The sequence below is a fragment of the Mustela nigripes genome, chromosome 13 (assembly GCF_022355385.1).
Source record: "Mustela nigripes isolate SB6536 chromosome 13, MUSNIG.SB6536, whole genome shotgun sequence".
Classification (NCBI taxonomy): Eukaryota; Metazoa; Chordata; class Mammalia; order Carnivora; family Mustelidae; genus Mustela; species Mustela nigripes.
The window spans coordinates 73,251,275-73,273,071 of NC_081569.1; the positions used below are offsets into that span (position 1 = coordinate 73,251,275).

General features: G+C 47.5%; 1 protein-coding gene across 2 annotated transcripts in view; it reads left to right on the forward strand.

Annotated features, from left to right (window-relative positions):
* LOC131998752 (dehydrogenase/reductase SDR family member 2, mitochondrial-like) overlaps positions 1-21,142 on the forward strand; it is a 22,479-nt gene extending 1,337 nt beyond the window's left edge. The window contains exons 1-10 of one of the 2 annotated variants that reach the window (XM_059371221.1): positions 5,540-5,606; positions 11,820-11,971; positions 14,365-14,544; positions 14,704-14,881; positions 15,406-15,507; positions 18,701-18,771; positions 19,746-19,797; positions 20,288-20,422; positions 20,655-20,710; positions 20,944-21,142. In XM_059371221.1, the coding sequence (XP_059227204.1) occupies positions 14,405-14,544; positions 14,704-14,881; positions 15,406-15,507; positions 18,701-18,771; positions 19,746-19,797; positions 20,288-20,422; positions 20,655-20,710; positions 20,944-21,055 (846 nt within the window). In that variant the 5' untranslated portion in view covers positions 5,540-5,606; positions 11,820-11,971; positions 14,365-14,404 and the 3' untranslated portion in view covers positions 21,056-21,142. Of the gene's footprint in view, positions 1-5,539; positions 5,607-11,819; positions 11,972-14,364; positions 14,545-14,703; positions 14,882-15,405; positions 15,508-18,700; positions 18,772-19,745; positions 19,798-20,287; positions 20,423-20,654; positions 20,711-20,943 lie in introns of those variants that run through there. The other variant, XM_059371220.1, reaches the window with a different exon arrangement.
* The last annotated feature ends 655 nt before the right edge of the window (positions 21,143-21,797 follow it).

Below are 21,797 nucleotides of genomic sequence, written 5' to 3' on the forward strand. Positions count from 1 at the left end.
TGTGCCCACCAGTTTTAGTGGCTTTGCCTCTGAGATCTCCACTAGCTGTAGACTTTATTTACACAAAATAAGACAGAAAATGTGTGCAAACAGATCTCAACTCACTGACAGTAACCCAAACCTGTCACTGTGGACTGGCCAAGAGAAGACTGTGGGCACCACCAGAGGATGGACTCTATTATGGAGACCACAGGCTGGACTCTGGCCTGGAACTAGGACAGGGGTCCCATGTGGAATTATGGACTGAACCCAGGGCTAGGAACTGGTGCTTTGTTAGAGCAACCTGTCAGTCTACACTGCCTCGTTCACCAGGGGCTAGCAAGCCAATGAGATCAGTAGCCCAAACACAAGCAGAGTTGCTGAAACCCAGGGTATTTACCATCCGTCCTCAGGATGAGAAAGATAAGGAACTAAATAGGGCTCCCGGAGAGCCAAGCCTGTATTTCTCATTGTTCTTAAAGGCTGTCACAAGCTTGCTTCAGATCCCAATGCTGCCACCAATTTGTTAAAATACAAAATTCAGGTGAGTAAATTTGAAGACCTACTTAGTTTTATTAGTCAGGCGGCATCACATCCAGCAAGTAGAGGGGGTTTCTGAGGATGAGTACAAAATGGTAGGTTTTTATAGGAATGAGGGTAGGGCAAGAGTGTTATTAGCAAAAGGAGAGGATTGTTTCAGGCCACGTAACTTTCCTTTGGGAGAAAGGATTGGGTCTTATCAAACAGGTTACCTCAGTCTCGGGACAGATAGAGAGGACCTCTGTGGCAGATTCATTGATGCTGATCAGAAAATTCCTGACTGACCTGTTAAGACCTCATTTCTAGGGGAGGTGGAAGCTGTAGTTAGGTCGGGTATTAATCCCTGGTTTGGGGACTCAGCCCTAGTGACCTCATTTGGGGCCTGTGGTTTTCTTCCTAACAGTTCCTTGACCTTTCAGTTAAAAGTTAGCAACCGCTCAGCAAAACCCTATGGCAATTTGTATGCTCCTCACTCATGACACTTACCATGAGTTTTTCTTGTCCTAAGTTATTGCATCCTAGTTATTTACATATGCATTTACCAGAACACTGTAAGGGTCTTTAGGGTAGCCATTAGATTTCAATGTTCTAGTTTGAAACTTGTAATCCTCCTGTTCCTATATTCTGGAGAGTGTGGGTTTGTAGTCAGACTAATCGAGCTCAAAGGCAGACCTTAGTTATGCAGCATTCATTCGTTCAGTGTACAGAGTTTTATCAGTGTCGGTGTCTACCAGGCATTGTTATAGGTGCTGTAGACCCAGCAGAGAAAAATACAAATAAGGGCCCCATAGCAGGAGGATTAAAAGCACACACTTCAGAGCCAGACCAACTCTGCTTGTAGCCCGCTTCACTGTGTGACTCTGGCTCACAGTGTCTGTGTGACAAGTTACTCTGTCTCTCTTTTCCTGACTTTCATCCTCCGAAATGTGGAGATGTTCATAGTGCAACTTTTTAAGATTGTGATGAAGATTACACTAGCTTTCATGTGGAAAGTGCTTAGAACAGTGCCTGGCACATAATAAGAGTGGCATATACATTACTTATTATTATTAGCTTGCAGAGCTTGCATGCAATTAAGCAGTGGTAAGTGCTATGAAGGAAACAAAAGATTGGCAAGGACAGGAGGAAATAGGAACCCTATGTACTGTTGGTGGAAATGAAAATTGGTGTTACTGAAAGACAGTGTGGAATTTCCTGGAAAAATTAAAAATAGACCTACTTTTAAAAAAATTATTTATTTGAGAGAGACAGAGACAGAGTGAGAGTACAAGAGGGGAGAAAGTCAGAGGGAGAAGCAGACTCCCCATGGAGCTGGGAGCCCGATGCAGGACTTGATCCCAGGGCTCTGGGATCATGACCTGAGCAGAAGGCAGTTGCTTAAACAACTGAGCCACCCAAGCATCCGGGAAAAAAAAAAAAAAAAAAAAAAATAGACCTACCTTATGGCCCAGTGATTCCACTACTGGGTATTTACCCAGAGAAAATGAAAGCACTAATTTGAAAAGATACATGCACCCTTATGTTTATAGCTACATTATTTACAAAAGCTGAGATATGGAAGCAAACTAAGTATCCTTGAATGATGAATGGATAAAGAGGAGGTGATACACACACACACACACACACACACACACACACACACATTAGAAAATTACTCAGCCATCAAAAAGAATGAAATTTTGGCATTTGCAACAACATGGATGGAGACAAAGAGTATAATGCTAAATGAAATAAGTCCGTGAGAAAGACAAATACCATATGATCTCACTTATGTGGAATTTAAGAAACAAAACAAATGAACAGCCAAAGGGAAAAAAAGAGACAAAATAAAAACAGACTCTTAAATACAGAGAATAAACTGGTGGTTGCCAAAGGAGAGGTGGGTGGGAGGTGAAATATGTTAACGGGATTAAGGTTATACTCACTTACCGTGTGGAGCACTGGGTGATACATGGAATTGTCAAGTCATTGCACTGTACACCTGAAATTAACATAACACTGTATGTTATGTTATAACCGCAATAGAAAAAGAAAGAAAGAGAAGAAAATGGGTAGGAGAAGTGCTTCTAGAGGGTCTACTTTGTATTCAATGCTCAGGAAAAGTCTCTATAAGGAAGTGACATTTAGGGGCCATGAAATGTAGGTGGGAAGAGTTTTCAGGGAATAGCTAATTTGAAAGCTATGAGGCCAGGCCTGAGCTGGCAGGTTTGGGGCAGTAAGAAGCCTATGGGTCAGAGCCTGTAGGCCAAGGAGAGAGCATATAAGGTGGTCTGAGAGGTTCTTGGGAGCCAGATCCTGAAGGGCATTGCAGATTGGGGAAATAATTTAAGTTTTGATTCTAAGTGCAATGGGAAGACATTAGAGGGCTTTAAGCAAAGGAGATTTCTTTTTATCTCTTGTTTTTTCTTTCTTTCTTTCTTTCTTTTTAAAATTTTTTATTTATTTATTTGACAGAGAAAGAGAGATCACAAGTAGGCAGAGCAGCAGGCAGGGTGGGGGGGGAGAAGCAGGCTCCCTGCTGAGAAGAGAGCCTGATGTGGGACTTGATCCCAGGACCCTGAGATCATGACCCAAGCTAAAGGCAGAGGCTTTAACCCACTAAGCCACCCAGGTGCCCCTTGTTTTTTATTTTTTTAAAAATAGATTTTATTTATTTACTTAAGAGAGAGAGAGAACATGAGCATGGGGAGAGGCAAAGGGACAAGCAGATTGCCTACCTAGTGTGGAGCCTGATGTGGGGGTCCATCCCAGGACCCTGAGATTATGACCTGAGCCAAAGCCAGAGGCTTAACCCACTGAGCCCCCCAGGTGCCCCCTGCAAGGAGATTTCATTTCTTCCTTCTCCCTCCCTCCCTCCCTTCCTTCTCTCTCTCTCTCTTTTTAAAAAAATATTTATTTATTTGAGAGACAGAGAGAGGGAGAGAGAGAACACAAGCAGGGGCGAGGGGCAGAGGGAGAGGGAGAAGTAGACTCCCCGACGACTAGGGAGCCAGAGGCAATCTGTGAGCCAAGGATCCTAACCTGAGGCAAAGGCAGCCGCTTAACAGACTGAGCCACCTAGGGACACCCCCGACACCCCAAGATTTGTTTTTAAAAAGATAATCCTAGCTGCAGGGTAGAAGGAGAATAGTTCATGAGAATTTCGGAGTGCAGTGAAGGAGGTCAGTTAGGAGGCTCCTGCATGATAGTATGGATGAGAGAGGAGAGTCGAGGGGGAGAGGAGGGCTGGACACATGTTTTGGAGGTGAAATCAACAGGGTTTGCTGATGGATTGAATGCAGGAGGTACAGGGAAGAAAAAACTCAAGGGCACCTCTCAAGATTTTGGTTGAAAGGCCTTTCTGAGATGGGGACATGTGAAAGGACAGGTTTTAGGATAGACGGGAATCAAGAGTTCTACTTCGGCTATGTTCAATGGGGCAAATCACTTAACGGTCTGTTCTGGAGTTTTGTTATCTAGAGTGTGAGACGAATACTAATGCTCCCTGAGGCAGAAGGGTATTGTGGTTAGGAGGACAGATGCCCGAGTTGAAATACTGACCCTGCCATTTATTAGCTGTGCAACCTCATGTAAGTTACTTTATTTCTCTGTGTCTCAGTTTTATCATCTGTAAAGTTGGGATAATCATAGTGCTTACCTCAAATGGTAGTTGTATGAAGATTAAAAGAATTAGTGTTTACAAAGTGGTTAGAATAGTTTCTGACACATAGTAAAAGCAATACCAGTATTATGGAAATATAAAAACAAATAAGAAAGAATTGAACCTTGTATTACAGTGGCAGGAAGGAAGGAAGGAAAGCAGACAGATAGACCTGTTCCTCTGAAGTATGCTATATAGATTTGACAAGTCTGACATACTGTCTTAGAGAAATGAAAAAGAAGGGAAAACTTCCCCAAATCATTTTATGAAGCTCGTATGTCCTTGATACTAAAACCAGAAAAAGACAATATTAAGAAAAAAAAAAAAAAAAAAACAAGGGAAAAGAAAGCTACAATCCACATCTCTGAATATAGACACAGAAGTCCTTAGCCAAATGTTACTAAACAGAATTCAGCAATATATCAAAATCATTATATACCATGACCAACCAAGGGTGCAAGGCTCAGTCAATATTCAGAAACCAGTCCATGTAATTGACCGCATTAACAGTCTAAGGGAGATTCTTCCACATCTTCTAAAAGTTTTATGTTTTACCTTTCATTCTGTGCTCCATTGTGAGTTAACTTTTGTGTGTACACAAAGTTTAGGGGGAGACTGACTTCATGTATGTGGAGCTGGGACTCTGAGGGGGTGGGGAGCACCGAGGGGAACAGCGTCCCGGGACGTTCTATATGTTACATTATGCAATGAATACCTCACTGATTCCTGGAGGATGATTTATGGCTCAGCAACAGTTGTTGAATCAATATTGAGAATTAACAGGGAGAAAATATCCTCAGGAAAGAGGTGAATGGGGATAAAGTCTCCTGGAGGTTGTTGGTGTGTAGGAAGGCATGTCCTCCATCATTCCATTAATTTCCAGGAACCTGACATGTATTCATCTGGGGAGAGCTTGAGTGTAAGTAGGGACTGACAGACCTTCTGTTAGGGTAGAGTCTCTTAGAGGAGGTTGGAGCCTCTTGCCTGTGGGGGATGCGACAGGGAGGGCTGGGTATGTGGGATCCTGCTCTTTGAGTCATTTTTCTTGGACAGAAACTGGGTGATAGTTAGCTGCGGGGAGTCTGTCAAGGCACCTGGCTGTCTGCCCTGCTGCCTCCCAGGGCAGTTGAAAGGTCACTTCTCTGGCCCTCAGGTTGCACAGTGGGCTTCTCAGATCTGTGAGGGTGAGGGCAGGAAGGCAGGGAGTGGCTTCAGGAAGTTTCAGGCAGGTATAGGCTGGGAAATAGATTAAAGCCTGAGAGAAAATGGAACCCCCTCCACCTCCCAATGGATGGCAGGGAGTCTGGGCTGATGGCACTGGATTCTCTTCTCTGATCTTTTGTAGGGTGAGAGATTGTGTCTCCCTGTCATTCCTTACAGGCTGGCTGGTGAGACTGGGACTGGGTCTTCTACTCCCCTCCAGCACAGGGTGGCCAGAAGTACTGAGGTAGGCCATACAATGAAGAGGAAAGAAGAGAGAAAAGGGAGTTACCCTCTGATCAGGGCCTGAGATGCTCCCTGAGATCATGACTGAGCCAAAATCAAGAGTCAGACCCTTAAATGACCGAGCCACCAGGGGCTCCTTTTTTTTTTTTTTTTTTTTTTTTAAAGATTCCACATACAAGGGACACCCTTTAAAATTTGTCTTTCCATCTGGCTTGTTTCACTTAGCCTAATGCCCTTCAGGTTGATCTGTGTTGTTGCAAATAACAGTATTTCCTTCAATTTTAATGCTGAACTTTTGTGTGTGTATTGTCCCATTCATCCACTAAGGGACCCTTAGGTTGCTTTTTGATACCCTGCCTGCAGCGAATAGTACACTGCAATGGACTCAGAAGTACAGAGATCTCTTCAAGGTCATGGTTTTATTTCCTTTGGATATTTATCCAGAAGTGGGACTGCTGGATCATGTGGGAGTTCTATTTTTAGTTTCTTGAGGAACTTCCATACTGTTTTTGCATTTGTGGCTGCATTCCTGCTTGGACATCACTCTAAATGAAAAATAACCATATTTTCTAAAATAAGAAAAATTAGTAAGAAGAGTGGTATTGTTGTCCATTAAAAAAAAAAATCTCTTTGGGGCTCCCGGGTGGCTCAGTCGATAAGCAACTGCCTTTGGCTCAGGTCATGATCCCAGGGTCCTGGAATCATGACCCACAGCAGGCTCCCTACTCAGCAGGAAGCCTGGCTTCTCCTTCTGCCCCTCCCCCTGTTTGTGTTTCCTCTCTCGCTGTGTCTCCCTCTGTCAAATAAATATGTAAAATCTTAAAAAAAAAAATCTCTTTTATGTCTGGCTTAATAGAAGATGGCTGGAATCTCCTACTTGTTTCTACATTCAATGTGTTACAATATGCTGTTTTGATGGAAATATAGAAAGCATTTCTGGCCTTGCACAGAAATGCGGTTGGAAGAGGGAGGAATATTAGCTTTTCCAGATAATCATTACTATTTTTCTTTGGTACCACACCCAAACTTGACAAAGGGTAGTTTCTTAAAGGTTCGTTGCAAATGGAATCTGAGACCACGTCAATGAATTTTTGGTACTCTGTTATATTAAAATCCCTTTGGTATCTTGCACTTTGAGTGGCTCTAAATAAATAAATAAATAAATCTTTTTAAAAAATCACATTTATTAATATCAACACTGATCTCACTGGAAAAAAAATCTTAGAGAGTCAGGCAGTTGTCAAACAGGATGATAGATAAAAATTTTCTACAGTCCTAACTTTTAAAAAAGATTTTATTTATTTATTCGACAGAGAGATCACAAGTAGGCAGAGAGGCAGGCAGAGAGAGAGGGGAAAGCAGGCTCCCTGCTGAGCAGAGAGCCTGATGTGGGGCTCAATCCCACTACCCTGAGACCATGACTTGAGCTGAAGGCAGAGGCTTAACCCACTGAGCCACCCAGGTGCCCCTACAATCCTAACTTTTGCCGGAAAGTTCAAATTTTATCAATGGCAGCAAATGTTGGCAAGTGATAGTCTGCCTTGCTCGTTTTCGAGAAAATATCTGCCAAATTCCTGAACCTGAGTAATCACGGCTTGGCTGTCAGTCATTCCTTCCAGTAAAAACAGAGTTACATGAAAAAGGCAGATAGTTCCACTGACATCTCAGAGGATTGCACAAGGGCCTGTTCTTGAGATAACCATCATTCTTCAGGACACAACAGAAATATTTTCTGTGCACTCTGTCGTTTCTTCACCAAGAATGTTAAAAAGGTGTGTTCTCAAGGATCAAGATTTCAGATGATAATTTTAAGTGAAGCAGGCTTTCCTTGAACTGCAAGTGTGTGGCAGTAAGAACACAGGGCCTGCTTGGCACCCTTATTGTGGAGAGGGCCAGGACCCATGTCAGCGGGGGGAATGCCAGAGCCATTCTTTCAGAGCAACCATGAGATTCCAGAAAGTTAGTCAGCACTGAATGGTTCACCCCCACTTGTGTTCGTTGTCAAGTATTCAAATAAAAGAATGACTAGTATGAGGATACCTGGTGGCTCAGTCGGTTAAACCCTCTGCCTTTGGCTTGGGTCATGATCTCAGGGTCCTGGGATTGAACCTCACATCAGGCTCTCTGCTCAGCGGGGAGCCTGCTTCCCCCCTCTCTCTGCCTGCCTCTCTGCCTACTTGTGATCTCTGTCTGTCAAATAAATAAATAAAATCTTTTTTAAAAAAAGAAAAAGAATGACTAGTCTGTGCTGACATGAGATAAATACAACAGCAAGCTCCCTCCGCCCCCCCATTGCGTATGTTGGTCCATCTATTTGTGAGGCAAAGTACCATTCTTCAGACAAGAGATTCATTCAGTCTTCAGGTTTGAAACTAAATCTTTTCTTCTTTCCTCCCTTCCTTCTTTCCCTTCTTTCTTGATTTTTAAAATAATATTTTATTTATTGGACAGACAGACATCACAACTAGGCAGAGAGGCAGGCAGAGAGAAAGGCAGAAGCAGGCTCCCCACTGAGCAGAGAGCCCAACACAGGGCTCGATCCCAGGACTCTGAGATTAGGACCTGAGCCAAAGGTAGAGACTCAACCCACTGAGCCACCCAGGTGCCCCTCTTAATTTAAAAAAAAAAAAAATTATTTATTTATTTGAGTGAGAGAGAGTGAGCAAGAGAGGGAGCGAGCATGAGAGGGGAGAAGGTCAGAGGGAGAAGCAGACTCCCTGTGGAGCTGGAAGCCTGATGTGGACTCCATCCTGGGACTCCAGGATCATGAGCCAAAGGCTCAGGTCAAATATAAAACTATAAAACTTTTAGTAGAAAATGTAGAAGGCTCAACCAACTGAGTCACCCTGGTGCCCAATTTTGTTTATTTATGAGAGAGAGAGAGCATGGGCACGTGAGGAGGGGGCAGAGGCAGAGGGAGGAGCAGGCTTCCTGCTGAGCAGAGAACCCCATGCAGGATTCCATCCCAGGACCCTGGGATCATGACCTGAGCTGAAGGCAGACACTTAACCGACTGAGCCACCCAGGTGCCTGCAACTACATTTTTGATTTGGCAAGTGAGTGCCTGCACTGTTGTAAAGTGAGGGTGCCCAGGATTGCTTTCATGGACCTCCTCCAGCAGAAACTTGGTGCTGTCAGTGCACAAGGCTAGATTCCCTCTCAGCCATTGTGTGCCCTTCACCAGCTAATACAGTGTGATAACTTGCCCTGCAAGATACTTCAGTGACTTGTTCATTTCTATTCTGAATAGCTCTAGGAAAATGTTGGCTTTCAAGCAGTGCATCATATTTATATGTAAAATAGGCAGTTCCTTTTTCTCTCAACTCTGAGTGACTGGTCTCCAAATGATGCTGCATCTTACAGAGTCATAACACTATTAAAAATGTTCTGTTGCATCACACATAATAAGAGAAACTACTAATATCTGCATAGTGGAGGGAAATCGGGATTTCATCATATTTTGGTTTCTTACTTGTGTACAGTTTCTTTGGAGTACGTCCTTCCCTCCAACTAGTCCGAGGGCTCTCGGAGAGTCCACTTTCATCTTTTCCAGTATTTTTAGACATAGATGGTGCAGCTGTGGGTTGAGGAAGCAAGTCTTCTAATCTGTATTTTTTTTTTAATATTTTTAATTTATTTATTTGACAGACAGAGATCACAAGTAGGCAGAGAGGCAGGGGGGAAGCAGGCGCTCTGCTGAGCAGAGCCCGATACAGGGCTCGATCCCAGGATCCCGGGATCATGACCTGAGCCAAAGGCAGAGGCTTTAACCTACTGAGCCACCCAGGTGCCCCTAATCTGTTTTTCTTAAGACAATGACGAATCCTTGAATAGAAGGAAAAGTATAATGTAAATAAATGATTTTGTGAGTTAGAATAAAATAGTACTCTATCTTAAAATAACCATTTCAGGTAAAACCACAAAATTTAGAGAGGTTTTTGAAAAATATTTTATTTATTTAAAAAAGATTGTATTTATTTACTTTGGAGAAAGAGAGTGAGAATTCAAGGGCAGGGGCAGAGGGAGAGAATCTCAAGCAGACTCCATACTGAGTGCAGAGCCTGACTCGAGGCTAGCTCTCACCACCTTAGATCATGACCTGAGCTGAAAGCAAGAATTGGACAGTTAATTGACTAAGCTACCCAGGTGCTCCTGAAAAATACTTTATTATTTCAAAACAAGAAATTTTGAGAGAGAAATATCTGAGAGAGAGAGAGCACAAGAGAGCTCAAGCAGGGGGAGGAGCAGAGGGAGAGGGAGAAGAGGCTCTCTGCTGAGCGGGGAGCCCGACATGAACTCAATGGCAGGACCCTGGGATCCTAACCTGAGCCAAAGGCAGATGCTTAGCCAACTGAGTCACCTAGGCGCTCTACATTTAAATTTTTAATCCATCTGAAATTTATTTTGGTGTGTGGTATGAAAGGCATAGATCTAATTTAGTTTCTTTTTTCCCAGAGCATTAGCCAGTTGTCTCAACATCATTTACTGAAAAATCTTTTTCCTCACTGATGCAAAATGCCACCTTTATCACATGTAAAATTCTCACATGTGTTTGTGTTCATTTCTGAATCTTCTATTCCACTCCTTTGATTCATTTGTTCATGAATCAATGCAATCTTGTTTTAACTGTGGCTACCTTATTAAAAAAAAAATCTTATATTTCAAAAGCATTTTCTGCTCTGTCTCTTTAAAGAGCTAACTCTTTCCATATTCCTGTACTAGTTATCTATTGCTGTGTAACAAATCACCCTAACACTTAGCAGCTTGGAAATGTATTATCTCATTGTTTCAGGGAGTCAGGAATGAGAACAACGTAGCTAGTGGTTGTAGCTCAGGACTTCTCCTGAGGCTGAAGTTGGCAGTCTTCTCCAGACCAGACTGGAGCTAACCGTTTGCTTCTGAGCCTGCTCACGTGGTTGTTGGCGGGCTGCATTTCCTTGCCACGTGTGTCTTGCCACAGGGGCACTCACAGCATGGCAGGTGGGAGTGACCCCAGGGAGAAAGGGAGAGACAGAGACGACGGTCCAGGACAGAACACTGTGTTTTATGTATCCTTATTTCAAAAGTGACAAACCATTACTTCTGCCAAGCCCTCTATGCTGGGGGTGTGGAGGAGGAATTACACACGGCGGTGAATGCCTGCCTATAAGGATCACGGGGACCATCTTAGAATCTGGCTGCCACTCTTCCAGTTTTGACTTTATTCCTTCTCACTTTCTTGGGATATCTCATCCATTTATGAGGCTGCTTCCACCCATACCAATGTTGGCAAATCATTCTTCTGATCTCTGACTTGCCCTCCTGAGTGCCAGGATGCTTCCTCCAACTGCCTGGGTACCCCCTCTGAAATATCCATAGGCCTCTCAAAGTGGCTTTTTCCACCCTCTTCTTGGAAGCCTCCCTGAGCCTCAAACCAACTTCTATTTTAAAATGTAGCATTCTGGGGTACCTGGGTGGCTCAGTCATTAACTGTCTGCCTCAGATCACCATTGCAGGGTCCTGGGATGGAGCCCCACATAGGGCTCCCTGCTAGGCAGGGAGCCCATTTCTCCCTCTCCCATTCCTCCTGCTTGTGTTGCCTCTCTCTCTGTCTCTGTCCTTCTCTCTGTCAAAGAAATAAATAAAATCTTTTTAAAAAATGTAACACTCTGCACTACATTTATTTGATTTTTCCATTAGACTGTAAGCTAATGGGTGGGGACTCTGCCTTCATTATTTTGGTGTTCATAGTACTTAACACAGTCCTGGCAGAAAGTAAGTGCTCATTCAAATATTTGGACCCAGGAGAGAGACTGGGTGGTGGTCGTGGGGGACACCAGGAACTCTACTGCCATCAGTCCTATATAGTGCCAGGGGCCTGATCCCCTAGTCCAGAGGGAGGGCCTGTTTCACTGGCTTTGAGACAGAGGCCTACAGTCTTTTTCTGATGCATGTAGAAATAACTTGGTGGCTTTGTACCCAGCTCTGCCTCCCCAGCCAACGAAGACTGTAGACCCCACAGGGTGGGGTCTGGAGCCTGCTTAGACCCACGGGTTTGTTTGTGTTGTATGAGTGTCTGGGGACAGCTGGACTGACAGGACAGACCGTGGGTACCCTGGTAGGTACCTATGGTAATCTGCAAATGATTACTCTGGCAGTGAGTCCTCTTCTTCCCCCCAGGCTACTCCTGGCTGTGGGGGAGACCTTGCCTCACCACCACCTTTCATCATTGCAGGACTATATGTTCCATGAATCCTTGAGTCTTTTGGAAAGAATTAAAGTACCTGAAACCCAGCCTGCCACCTCCCCACATCCTCACACTCAGCTGCAGACTTTACAGCGGAAGGGCTCCTGACCTGCGCTCAGGAACCACAAGAGCACAACCAGGTAAGGCTGGGGCAGGGACAATATGGCCCCCAGTCAGGCTGACTGTCCAGGTGGGGGTCCCTGACACTGGGCTGCCCACCTTCACTTTTTACCATTTTTTGTGTTGATGCTTCTTTCTTCCTGGGTCTGCGAGCAGCTGCCTTAATTTCTCCTTAGATTCTCATAACAAAGCTCTTGGGAGCTATTGGAGCCCTTTATCTTATCTAGGTGTAGATGGAGCCAGAGGGGGGAACAGACTGGCCCAAATCCTGCTTCTTCTGTGGACATCTCCCTAGTCTCTCTCTTTCCTGATTTTCAGTGGTTCTCATATTGCATGTCTCTCCCCCAATCTTTGTTTTCCCTTGTATTTTCTCTTTGGTGAAGGCCATACACCTCCAAGATGGGACTAGTGTGAGGGTATGTCCACTTGGCTCCCTCACCTCCATTCTGGTCATCTGAACTGCTCAGCATGGTGAGGGGAATCCAAGTGGACAGCGCCAAGTTCAGAGGCCACTCTAAGCTCCCGGGACCTGTGGTAGACTGTGGCCTAGCTGGTCTGGCTGACTATTCCAGAGAAAAGCCAAAGTGGGGATGCGGGCTGAGTGAGTGAAAGCCTGGGCCCTTGGAAGCTGCCCAGTCTCAGGCCCTGGGAAATTGGGACCTGGAACGAGAAAGGGGAACCAAGGGAGATAAGTGAGGCCTGATTTGTCCCTCTGAACTCTACCTGAAATAGGTCAGAGCTGCTTTTCCCTACAAGCAGGACAGCTTTCCTGCAAACCACGTCACTACAAGGTTAGCAAGGAGCAGGGATTGGTAAAAACCATTGTAGACCACAGAGGGGACAGCCACAGACTGGCTGAGAAGGGACAAGCTCCTTAGAGGTGCCATAACTCTGTTCTTCCAGCAGGGGGCAGCCTATCCTGACAAAAAGGATTCCCTGTTTTTCAGGCTGCCCTCCCAGCCAAGGAGACCAATTCCCCTGACACTTGACAGGGTTAATCTGAGCTTCCATCTTGGGGGAGAGAAGTCCCCGGGGGATCATAACAGTGTTTAGAATGTGGTGTCCTGTTTAGGAAAGGTAGAACAATCAGAAACTGAAACCCCTCATCCCCTCAAATTGAAAGGCTGTAAATATGACCTTGCATAAAGAAGAGACAGCACGTGTGAGAGAGCGAGCAGAGTGACAGCAGCTAGGACAAAAGGGCGAGAGGTCTAGGACCTGCAAAGGGTAAATTTAGAAATATGGTGTCAGGAGAGACATAAGTTTGAAACCAAGGCTGTCTCTCTTAAAGCAGAGCATTTGGTTACCTTCCTTATGACACAGATATAGTTTGATATTTCATCTGAAATATCAGGAATTATGTTCTCCATAATTCCTGAGCAGCACCCATTCACTGATCATTATAGATACCAACCCCTAACTGGAGGGAACTGGGTTACATAAGGGTTGGTTGCTAAGGAACAAGGGAGATGCAGTAGGTACGACAAGGGTTGCTTAGTAACGAGGAGTCCCTCGGTGTTGAAGTGGCGAAATCAAGTCTAGAACTGATGGGGGTCTGTGGACAGTCAGCCCCTACCAGAGCCTCCTGAAAATGCATGTCCATTGGCCCTTAGTCCAGAGCTGCCAGACCTGCATCTCTTCAGCTTCCTGGCACTACCCTGCATGAAAAGTACATCCCATGTCCCTGAGTGCCTTCAATAACTCCTTGCTGCCTCCATTCCTTCCCACCTGCCTCCACAGGAAACAGATCAGACTCCTAGATTGAGGACCCTGCAGGGCTCCTGGGCAAGCAAAGGGCAATCTCTCACTGGGGGAGGTAGGAGATTCCAGACTCACAGAGTGTGGAGCTGGGAAATGTGGGGTCTGGGTGAAAGAGGTCCCCCTCCACAAGCATCTCCGATGTGTTTCCAGTTCATCGGAAAGTGTCTGCATATCTGAGTCTCCCATGCCAGGTCCTCACCGGCCTCCACTCCTGTGCACACCTACAATGGCCTGCCCCTTTCCTTCCAGAGGGTGTCCGGTGGGCGGGCCTGGGTCTGCTCCCTGCCTCAGTGTCCTCCCAGCCTCCACTCAGCGAGCTTCCCTTCAGCACAGCCTGGCGGAGGCAGCAAGTAGGCATTCAGAACCTAGGTCTGCTCTCTGACCTGTTGCAAGCACTCAGTGCTTGCTCAGGGAACGAATGGGAAACTTGTCTTGTCTATTGAATGTTGGGTCTCACATTCCAACTTGCCTGTTTTATAGAGAGTTTTCACAGACAGTCTTCCTGACCGAGGCTCACATGTTTGAAATTTACCCTGACCAGCTCTACTCTCTCTGGTCTCTGCTGCTGGCCTCGTCTGTCTGCAGGAGCAGAGGGTAGATTACTGTCATTACTCTGGCATCCATAATAGGTGAAGTTGATTCTTTCCTCCAGGACCCGGTTCAGCAGGAAGCAGAAAAACGCACTGGCCAGCATGCTCCAAGCAGTGACTGGGGTCCACAGGGGCCTGTTTCACTCCCGTGCTGGACTCTCTGTGCGGATGAGCAGCACTGGGATAAACCCAAAGGGTCTCCTGGCCAATCGGGTAGCTGTGGTCACAGGGTCCACTGAAGGGTAAGTGCTGTGATTGCCCTATGGGTCTTGACCCCTCCCCAGGACTCTCACATCCACAGAGACCTCGGGCTTCTAGGTCAACACACAGCCTTGTTGATTTCCAGGGATGGGTCGAGGGACGGGGCTGAGGTTGTCTTGTTCCCTCCATCTCTGCTGCAGGATCGGCTTTGCCATTGCAAGGCGCCTGGCCCAGGATGGGGCCCACGTGGTCGTCAGCAGCCGGAAGCAGCAGAACGTGGACCGGGCAGTGGCCACGCTGCAGGGGGAGGGGCTGAGTGTGACAGGCACTGTGTGCCATGTGGGGAAGGCCGAGGACCGGGAACGGCTGGTGGCCAAGGTGAGGGGCCGCAGAGAATGTGCAAGGCCTTTCCCATGCTGTTCAGATCTGGGTGGGGCTGGGGCTGGGACTGGGATGGGGCTGGGAGGCTCTAGAACACGTCTGGAAACCAGGACTGCCCAGGGTCTACCTGGGAGGAGGGCACTGCGCACACTGGCTTTCTGGAAAATGGCTTGTTCATGAGAGAACCCTCGCCTCCATCCAACACCCTGGAGAACCACGGCTGAGGAGGAATCTAGAGGGATTCCCTCTTCCCAAGTCCATGGACAGATTGCTGGAGGAGAGAGACCCTCCGCTCCTGAGACCCTCGGGCACGCAGAGCCTGTCCTTGGGCCTATCCCACACTCCTGCCTTCATCAGAGTTTGGTTCTTACACTAGTTGTGTGACCTAGTCCTGGTGGAGACAGGATCTGGTTAGCAGACTTTGCCTCAATGCCCTGTGCACTTGGCAACAGCGCTGGGAGGGTGACGCCTCCTTGGGCCATCTTTATTCTTAAGGCCCTGTGTTTCACCCTTCCCCCCAGGTCCTGGAGCACCATGGGGGCCTTGACTTTCTGGTGTGCAATGCAGCCGTCAACATCCTGGTGGGAGGCACCCTGAAGGCCAGTGAGGAGGTGTGGGACAAGGTGAGAGGCTCTGAGGGGAGTTGGCTGAGGAGTCTAACTTGCTTTCCCATTGAGACTGGACTCACCTCCCTGTCAAGCAACTGTAAAATCCGGCACTGATCACTCCTCCCCTGGAATGTGTCGTGATGCTACTTTCCAATCTGTGTGCCTTCAAAGTGGTTCCTACATTCTTTCTGCTTTCTTTTCTCTTCCTATCCCTTTTGCATTTATTCATTTAGCAAATATTCAGTGAGGGTTTGCTATGTGCCAGGCACTGTTCTAGGCTCTGTGGATACAGCTCTGGGAATATCTTGATGAAAGTCAAGAATAGGAAGGGCTCTGCTCTTTGTTGACAGTAGATACATTTCACATCCTTTGGTGATTTTGTTCCTCTTTGGGGACTCGTACCTGCCACTGAGATTCTTCCCCCTTCCAGGAGGAGGGGTCCTCACTGTCCCTCAGAGGAACCTGAATACCTGTCAGGCCTGGACCCAGCCATCAGCTGTCCATGACATTCCAGCCCACTGCATTTGGCCTAATGATCCTGCCACCTGGTCCACGGGGTCCAGAAGAGACCTTGTAAAATGTCTTGAGGTCTACCTTGGGCTTTGTTGTTCTATGATTTATGTTATGTTTTTATTTATTTTATGTATTTATTTTTTATATTTTATATCTATTTATTTATTGTTTATATTATATTATTATTTATTTATTTATTTTATAGATCTATGATTTATGTTATGTTATGGTCCTATGTCATTCTATGTTTTCTATTCTATGTCACCTGTGTTGGGTTCCTGAGTCCCTCTGACCAGACCAGATGGACTGCAGGGACACCATCTTCTTCCTGCTGTCATTAACCTCCATCTCCACCCCAAGCTCTGGCCAGAGCATTTCCTCTGCCTTCCCCAGGTCTCTGCGCTGCATAGACAGTATTCTCAGGCCAGGCCCTCTTGTGTATCTGCCTTCGCCAGATGCCGTTTCCTCCTTCCTCAGAGATGACCTGAGATCTGAGCTCCCTGCAGCCACTGCTAGCAGCCTCCTCAAGCTTCTCAGCTTCTTTAATGCCTCTGAAGGGTCATTTGTGATTAGGTAGCTGGGGTTTCATTGTTGATAGTGTCCTAGCCCTCCAGAGTCATTTTGCCTTTTAGTGTCTTAGTTCATGGGATCATGACTCTCTTTATCTTGGAATCCATTTGAAATCTTCCCCCCTGAAGCTAAGCACACTGGGACACAGCCCCGCCTTCCTTTCCCCACTGCCACCCTATTCTCCCAGGTCTTACTGAGCCACTAGCTGTCTGCACCACGAGGTCATAGTTGTCCCTGATCACATCTGCCACCACCTCACACGTTTGAAATTTCCCTGATGCTCTGCTTTCTTTGAATGCAGTTTTTGGAGGTGTCCTGGGAGTTAGTTCCTTCTCAGTCACTTTATCACTGGGCCAGTTCGAGCACCTCTCCAGAACCCCCTTTTCTCCAGCTGGTTGGGAAATATCCCCTCTCCTCTTCCACTACTTCTCCAACCTTCTTCTGCCTGAGGACTCTCCAGCATCCAAGCTCCGCAGGCCACGATCTCTACTCAGGACTTCGTGGCACCCGGAGCTACTCTATCTGCTTTTCTTTTTCTTTTCTTTCTTTAAAAAAGATTTTATTTGTTTACTTGAGAGAGAGAGAGAGAGAGAGAGAGAACGAGAGGGGTGAAGATCAGAAAGATCAGAAGGAGAAGCAGACTCCTCATGGAGCTGGGAGCCTGATGAGGGACTGGATCCCTGGACTTCAGGATCATGACCTGAGCTGAAGGCAGTTGCTTAACCAACTGAGCCACCCAGGTGTCCTCTGTCTGCTTTTCTAATAGGGCAGTCCTTTTAAGCAAGGGAGGGACTCACCTTTTCCTTGGTTCATGCTTGGCTGCTGAGTCTAGGAGGGGCCTTGTTGGAGCCCATCCCCCAGCTTAGAGCAGACATCAGTGGGATGGTGGGGCTCTATTTTGAGCAGAGAATGACCAGGAAGTCCCTTAATCTAACCCTCAATGCCTTCTTATTGGGGACCTCATATTGGGCCCCCCTTTGGACATCTGAGCCACTTCTTCTGGTCCTGGGGGTCATCCCCAGCACTGGCAATCTGTCATCATGTGGGCCTCAGCAGTTCTCCATCAAAGCCTCATCCCTCATCAAGGGGATGATCAGATATGCAGTCCCATTCCCTAGAGACAGAGGACACACTGACCTCACTCAAGATGGTGCCTCACAGGAGGGATCCTGATGTCACTTTAGTCCCAGCTGGTGCTCTGTCCTAGCCTCCAGCTCAGTCTCTGCCTCTTTCCCTGCCAGTTCCTCTCTTACTTTTCCTCTGTCCCCAGTCCCATCAGACTGAGTTCCCAGACAGCGGATCAGGAACCCTCATGTCTGGGGCTGGATCCAGGTTTTAGTCGCAGGCGGGACTGGCGTGGGAAGCTCACACCCAGGATGGCAATTCTCTGTTGTGTCTCCCACTTTGTGATGGCCGTAGGAAAGCTCAGAGCCACGTCTGCAGGAAACAGGCAGGCATGCCGGCCCTCACAGCTGGCATTTTTGTGAACAGATAATAATATAATGCTCAGTCCTTGCCACATGCTGTGAAGTGTGGGCACCAACCTTCCCCTTGCTTTTTCTTATCTTTCTACACTTATTTTTCCTGTTCTCCATTTCTTCACACACAATACCTATTCGGCTTGTTTTATGCTGTGGCACCATGAGAACACCTTAAATTCTACTGGGACAAGACAAGGACACCAACAAGTCAAAACACAGACAGACAAAGACAACACTGCCAGAAATCTTCTTTGCTCCCAGAACCTCCTTTCCCCTCCATCTGTTCTACTTTCAGTCTTTTTTCCAGGGGCCTCTGCTTAGCGGTTCTATCTGCAGTCCAGCATGTTGTCCATTTTCTTGAAAAGGCCTGACCATTTTCTTGAAAAGGCCTGAACAGTTCCCTCTTTCACCCCAGTTGGGAACAGTTTGCTCACAAGCTTGTCACTTAGCCTGACTGCCTGTTAAACCGTTAGCCAGTGGGCTACCCCTCTTGTTCTGATCAGAAGAGAAATGAATCTTAGAGCAGCACACTTGTGGGTTTGCTGCACAAATGATAGGGCTCCGGGTGTTTTATGACAACAGGCCCTGGGCTGAGGGCTCACGGCGTCTCTTTGTCTTCCCTCCTGCCTCCACTCTGATTTCAGATCCTGAACGTGAATGTGAAGTCACCAGTCCTGCTCCTGAGCCAGCTGGTGCCCCACATGGAGAACAGGGGGTAGGTTGCAGGGTGGGGGTGGGGTGGGATCTGGTGGCGAGCCCGTGTGCGAATGGAGTCTGGAGAACACAGGGGCCCAGCTGGGAGGTGTTCCTGGGGTCTCCCCATCTCCCTTCCTCTGTCCTGCTTCACCCTTTGTACAGCTACAGCTTCTAGTTCTTGCCTGCAGGATAAGGGTGCTGGTCCTGGGGCTCCAGCGTGCTCTCATTGGCCTCGACATCAGCACGTTTGGGAAAGGGCTGAGCTTTAGATCTGTCCTCGTGGACAGATCCTTCTCACCCTCTACTGAGGGACAGTGCCTTTTCACCAATTTACAATCTGTGACAGGGTCCCACCATCCCAGATCCATTCTCCCTCCCTGCTTTTCAGCCTCCGGGGAGCTTACCTGTTTTTCCAGCTCCTGCCTATTTGACTGCACTCCATACATAGCTTCAGGGGTATCATGTCAGGGACTCAAGCCTCCACCTCCCTCAGGCCATAGCTCCTCCTCAGTCAGGCTCCTTGATGCAGACATACCCTTTAGGAACCAGCCCCAGGCTGTGTGGGGTAGAGGAAAACATTACTGCCTCTCATTTCTTGTCTCCTCCTGCTTCATCTGCTTCTTAGAGGCAGCCCATTGTCACCAAGCCCACTCTGCCCCCTTCCCCAAGAAGCTGGCTTTCTGCTCATTGCTTCCCTCAAGATGAGGCAGAGTGTCATGGTTCAGAGCATGGGTGTTGGGTCAGAGAACTAGGGTGGAGTTCTGGCTCCGCCACTTACACGGTTCTGCTGTGAAACTCTGTGGGCCTCTGTGGCCCTTGAAACTCTGTGGGCTTGAAAGGGAGACAATAATGCAAACTGTACCACCGCTGTGAGGACTGCATTATTCCATGACTATAGTAGTTAAAATGGTATTGTTCTCATTCTTCTATCTTTTTAAAATAATAGTAGCACCTCAGTCCATGTTAAGTTACTGGTTTCCTGTCTCCTCTCAGGATGGGGGCGGTCATCCTCGTCTCCTCCATTGCAGCCTATGTACCACATGTGGTGAGTGCTTGCTTGTGTGCTCCTGGTAGTGTTAGGGGAAGGGGTCCCCAGGACACCACAGGGACAATGCCTGGGAGAGACCCCCACCTCACTCGTGCTGCCCTAGGTTGAGCTGATGCCCATGTGGCTGCTGGGCACAGCTTCTGTTCTCAGAACAGGATGGGGAGAGTGTGTCTGAGCTCTGCACTTGGGCCAGGGGTGGGAGCATCTGTACATGAGAAACTCAACTGGTACTTTCCTCTGCTTCCTCATATCCTTTTTTTTTTCTTTTTAAGATTTATTTATTTGGGAGGGGGAGGGGCAGAAGGAGAGGGAAAGGTTCCCAAGCAGACTCCTGGCTGAGCACCCAGCCATGGCTGATGCGGGCTCCATTTCACAACCCTGAGGCCTTGACCTGAGCAGAAATCAAGAGTCGAATGCTTAGCTGACTGAGCCACCCAGGCGCCCCTGCTTCTGTATATCCTAAAGACTGTCTTGATTCCCTTCCCAGGAACTGGGTGTCTACAATATCAGTAAGACGGCCACGCTGGGCCTCACCAGGACGCTGTCATTGGAGCTGGCCCCCAAGGGCATCCGGGTGAACTGCCTGGTTCCAGGAGTAATTGAGACCAGATTCAGCCAAGTGGTGAGGACTGAGATGTGACCCCCATTTCCCAGCCTGGCTCAGTGGAAACCTCCCCAGTGACTAAGGGATAAGCCTCAGATCCATGTCTCTAACAGATGAGGTCCTCATTGTCCTTTGAATTCAGCCATGACTCAGTCTGTCACCCCAAATCTGCCATAGGTGATCTGTTGCAGGATCATCTGGGGCCCTTGTTTTAACACCACTGACTCATTCATGTCTTCTCTTTGCCCAGTTACACAAGGATGAGTTCTTCTGGAACAATTTCAAGAAAGAGCACAAGCTGCAGAGGCAAGTGGGGTGTGGAGCCTTGGTTACCAGGGTACAGCTAGGGAGGGGTGGCTTGTCTGTTTCACTAGTCGACCTCTCCCTGTGTGCTGGCCATTCCTTTAGCTGGAGTGTGGGTTCCACAGAGCCCTGCAGGGTGCAAGCAAGAAGCCCTGCTGAGTCCACCCTGTCCCTCCTTGGAGCCCACTCCCACCAGAGTCTGAGATCCCTGACATGTGTTCTGTCCTTCTACACAGGTTAGGGCAGCCTGAAGACTGTGCTGGGATTGTGTCCTTCCTCTGCTCTCCAGATGCCAGCTACATCACCGGTGAAAGCTTTGTGGTGGCCGGTTTCTCCCCTCGGCTCTGATGGAGCTGAGGGGTCCCTGAGCTGTGGGTCTGGGTTTAGGAGACTGGGGACAGGTGGGCTGGGAAATCATGAAGGTCAAGAGATAAAGACTGAAACTTAAGGCAGGACCCTCCAGTGTTCTCATCTGTTGATTCTGCTGTTGATATAGCTGCTGTGATCCAACCAACCTGTGGGTTCTTGATATGGGGCTGTGGAGCCGAAGGAGTTTATGGGTCTGGCACACTGGAGGAAACATAAGGGACAGGAGCAGCAACTTGGGCCCTCGAAAGTTCCAGTCCTTCTCTCTGCCACTTGTACTTTAAACATTTCTTTCTTAAAACAAACTCCAATTTCTCTTCAAGCCTGGAAACTCCTGGTAAGGGGAATGAGGCTGAGGACAGGCCTCTCCTGTCTCCTGCCTTTTGCTGCCCTGAGCCTGTCCTCAGACCCAGCCAGTGAGTGTTCACAGAAGGCTCTGCTCCTTTCTCTGAGTGGGCTGGTGGAGGCTAAGCAAGGTGGGAGAGGGTGAGAGGATTCCAGGATCCCCCCTGGGGTTCTGTGGGTTAGTGGTCTTTCGTGTTTTCTGGGCCACATAGGCCTTTGAGTCCTTGAAGAAAAAAGCTTCACCAAATCTTGCATACCATTTCAGGTTGAAAACTGCTAATTGATACAAAAGAGAGAAGTCAGTGTGAAGTTCTCCTTAGGGGTGTCTCCTCTTGGTAAAGGCACCTTCTGCTGTCCTGAGGCATGTTTGAGGGCTCCA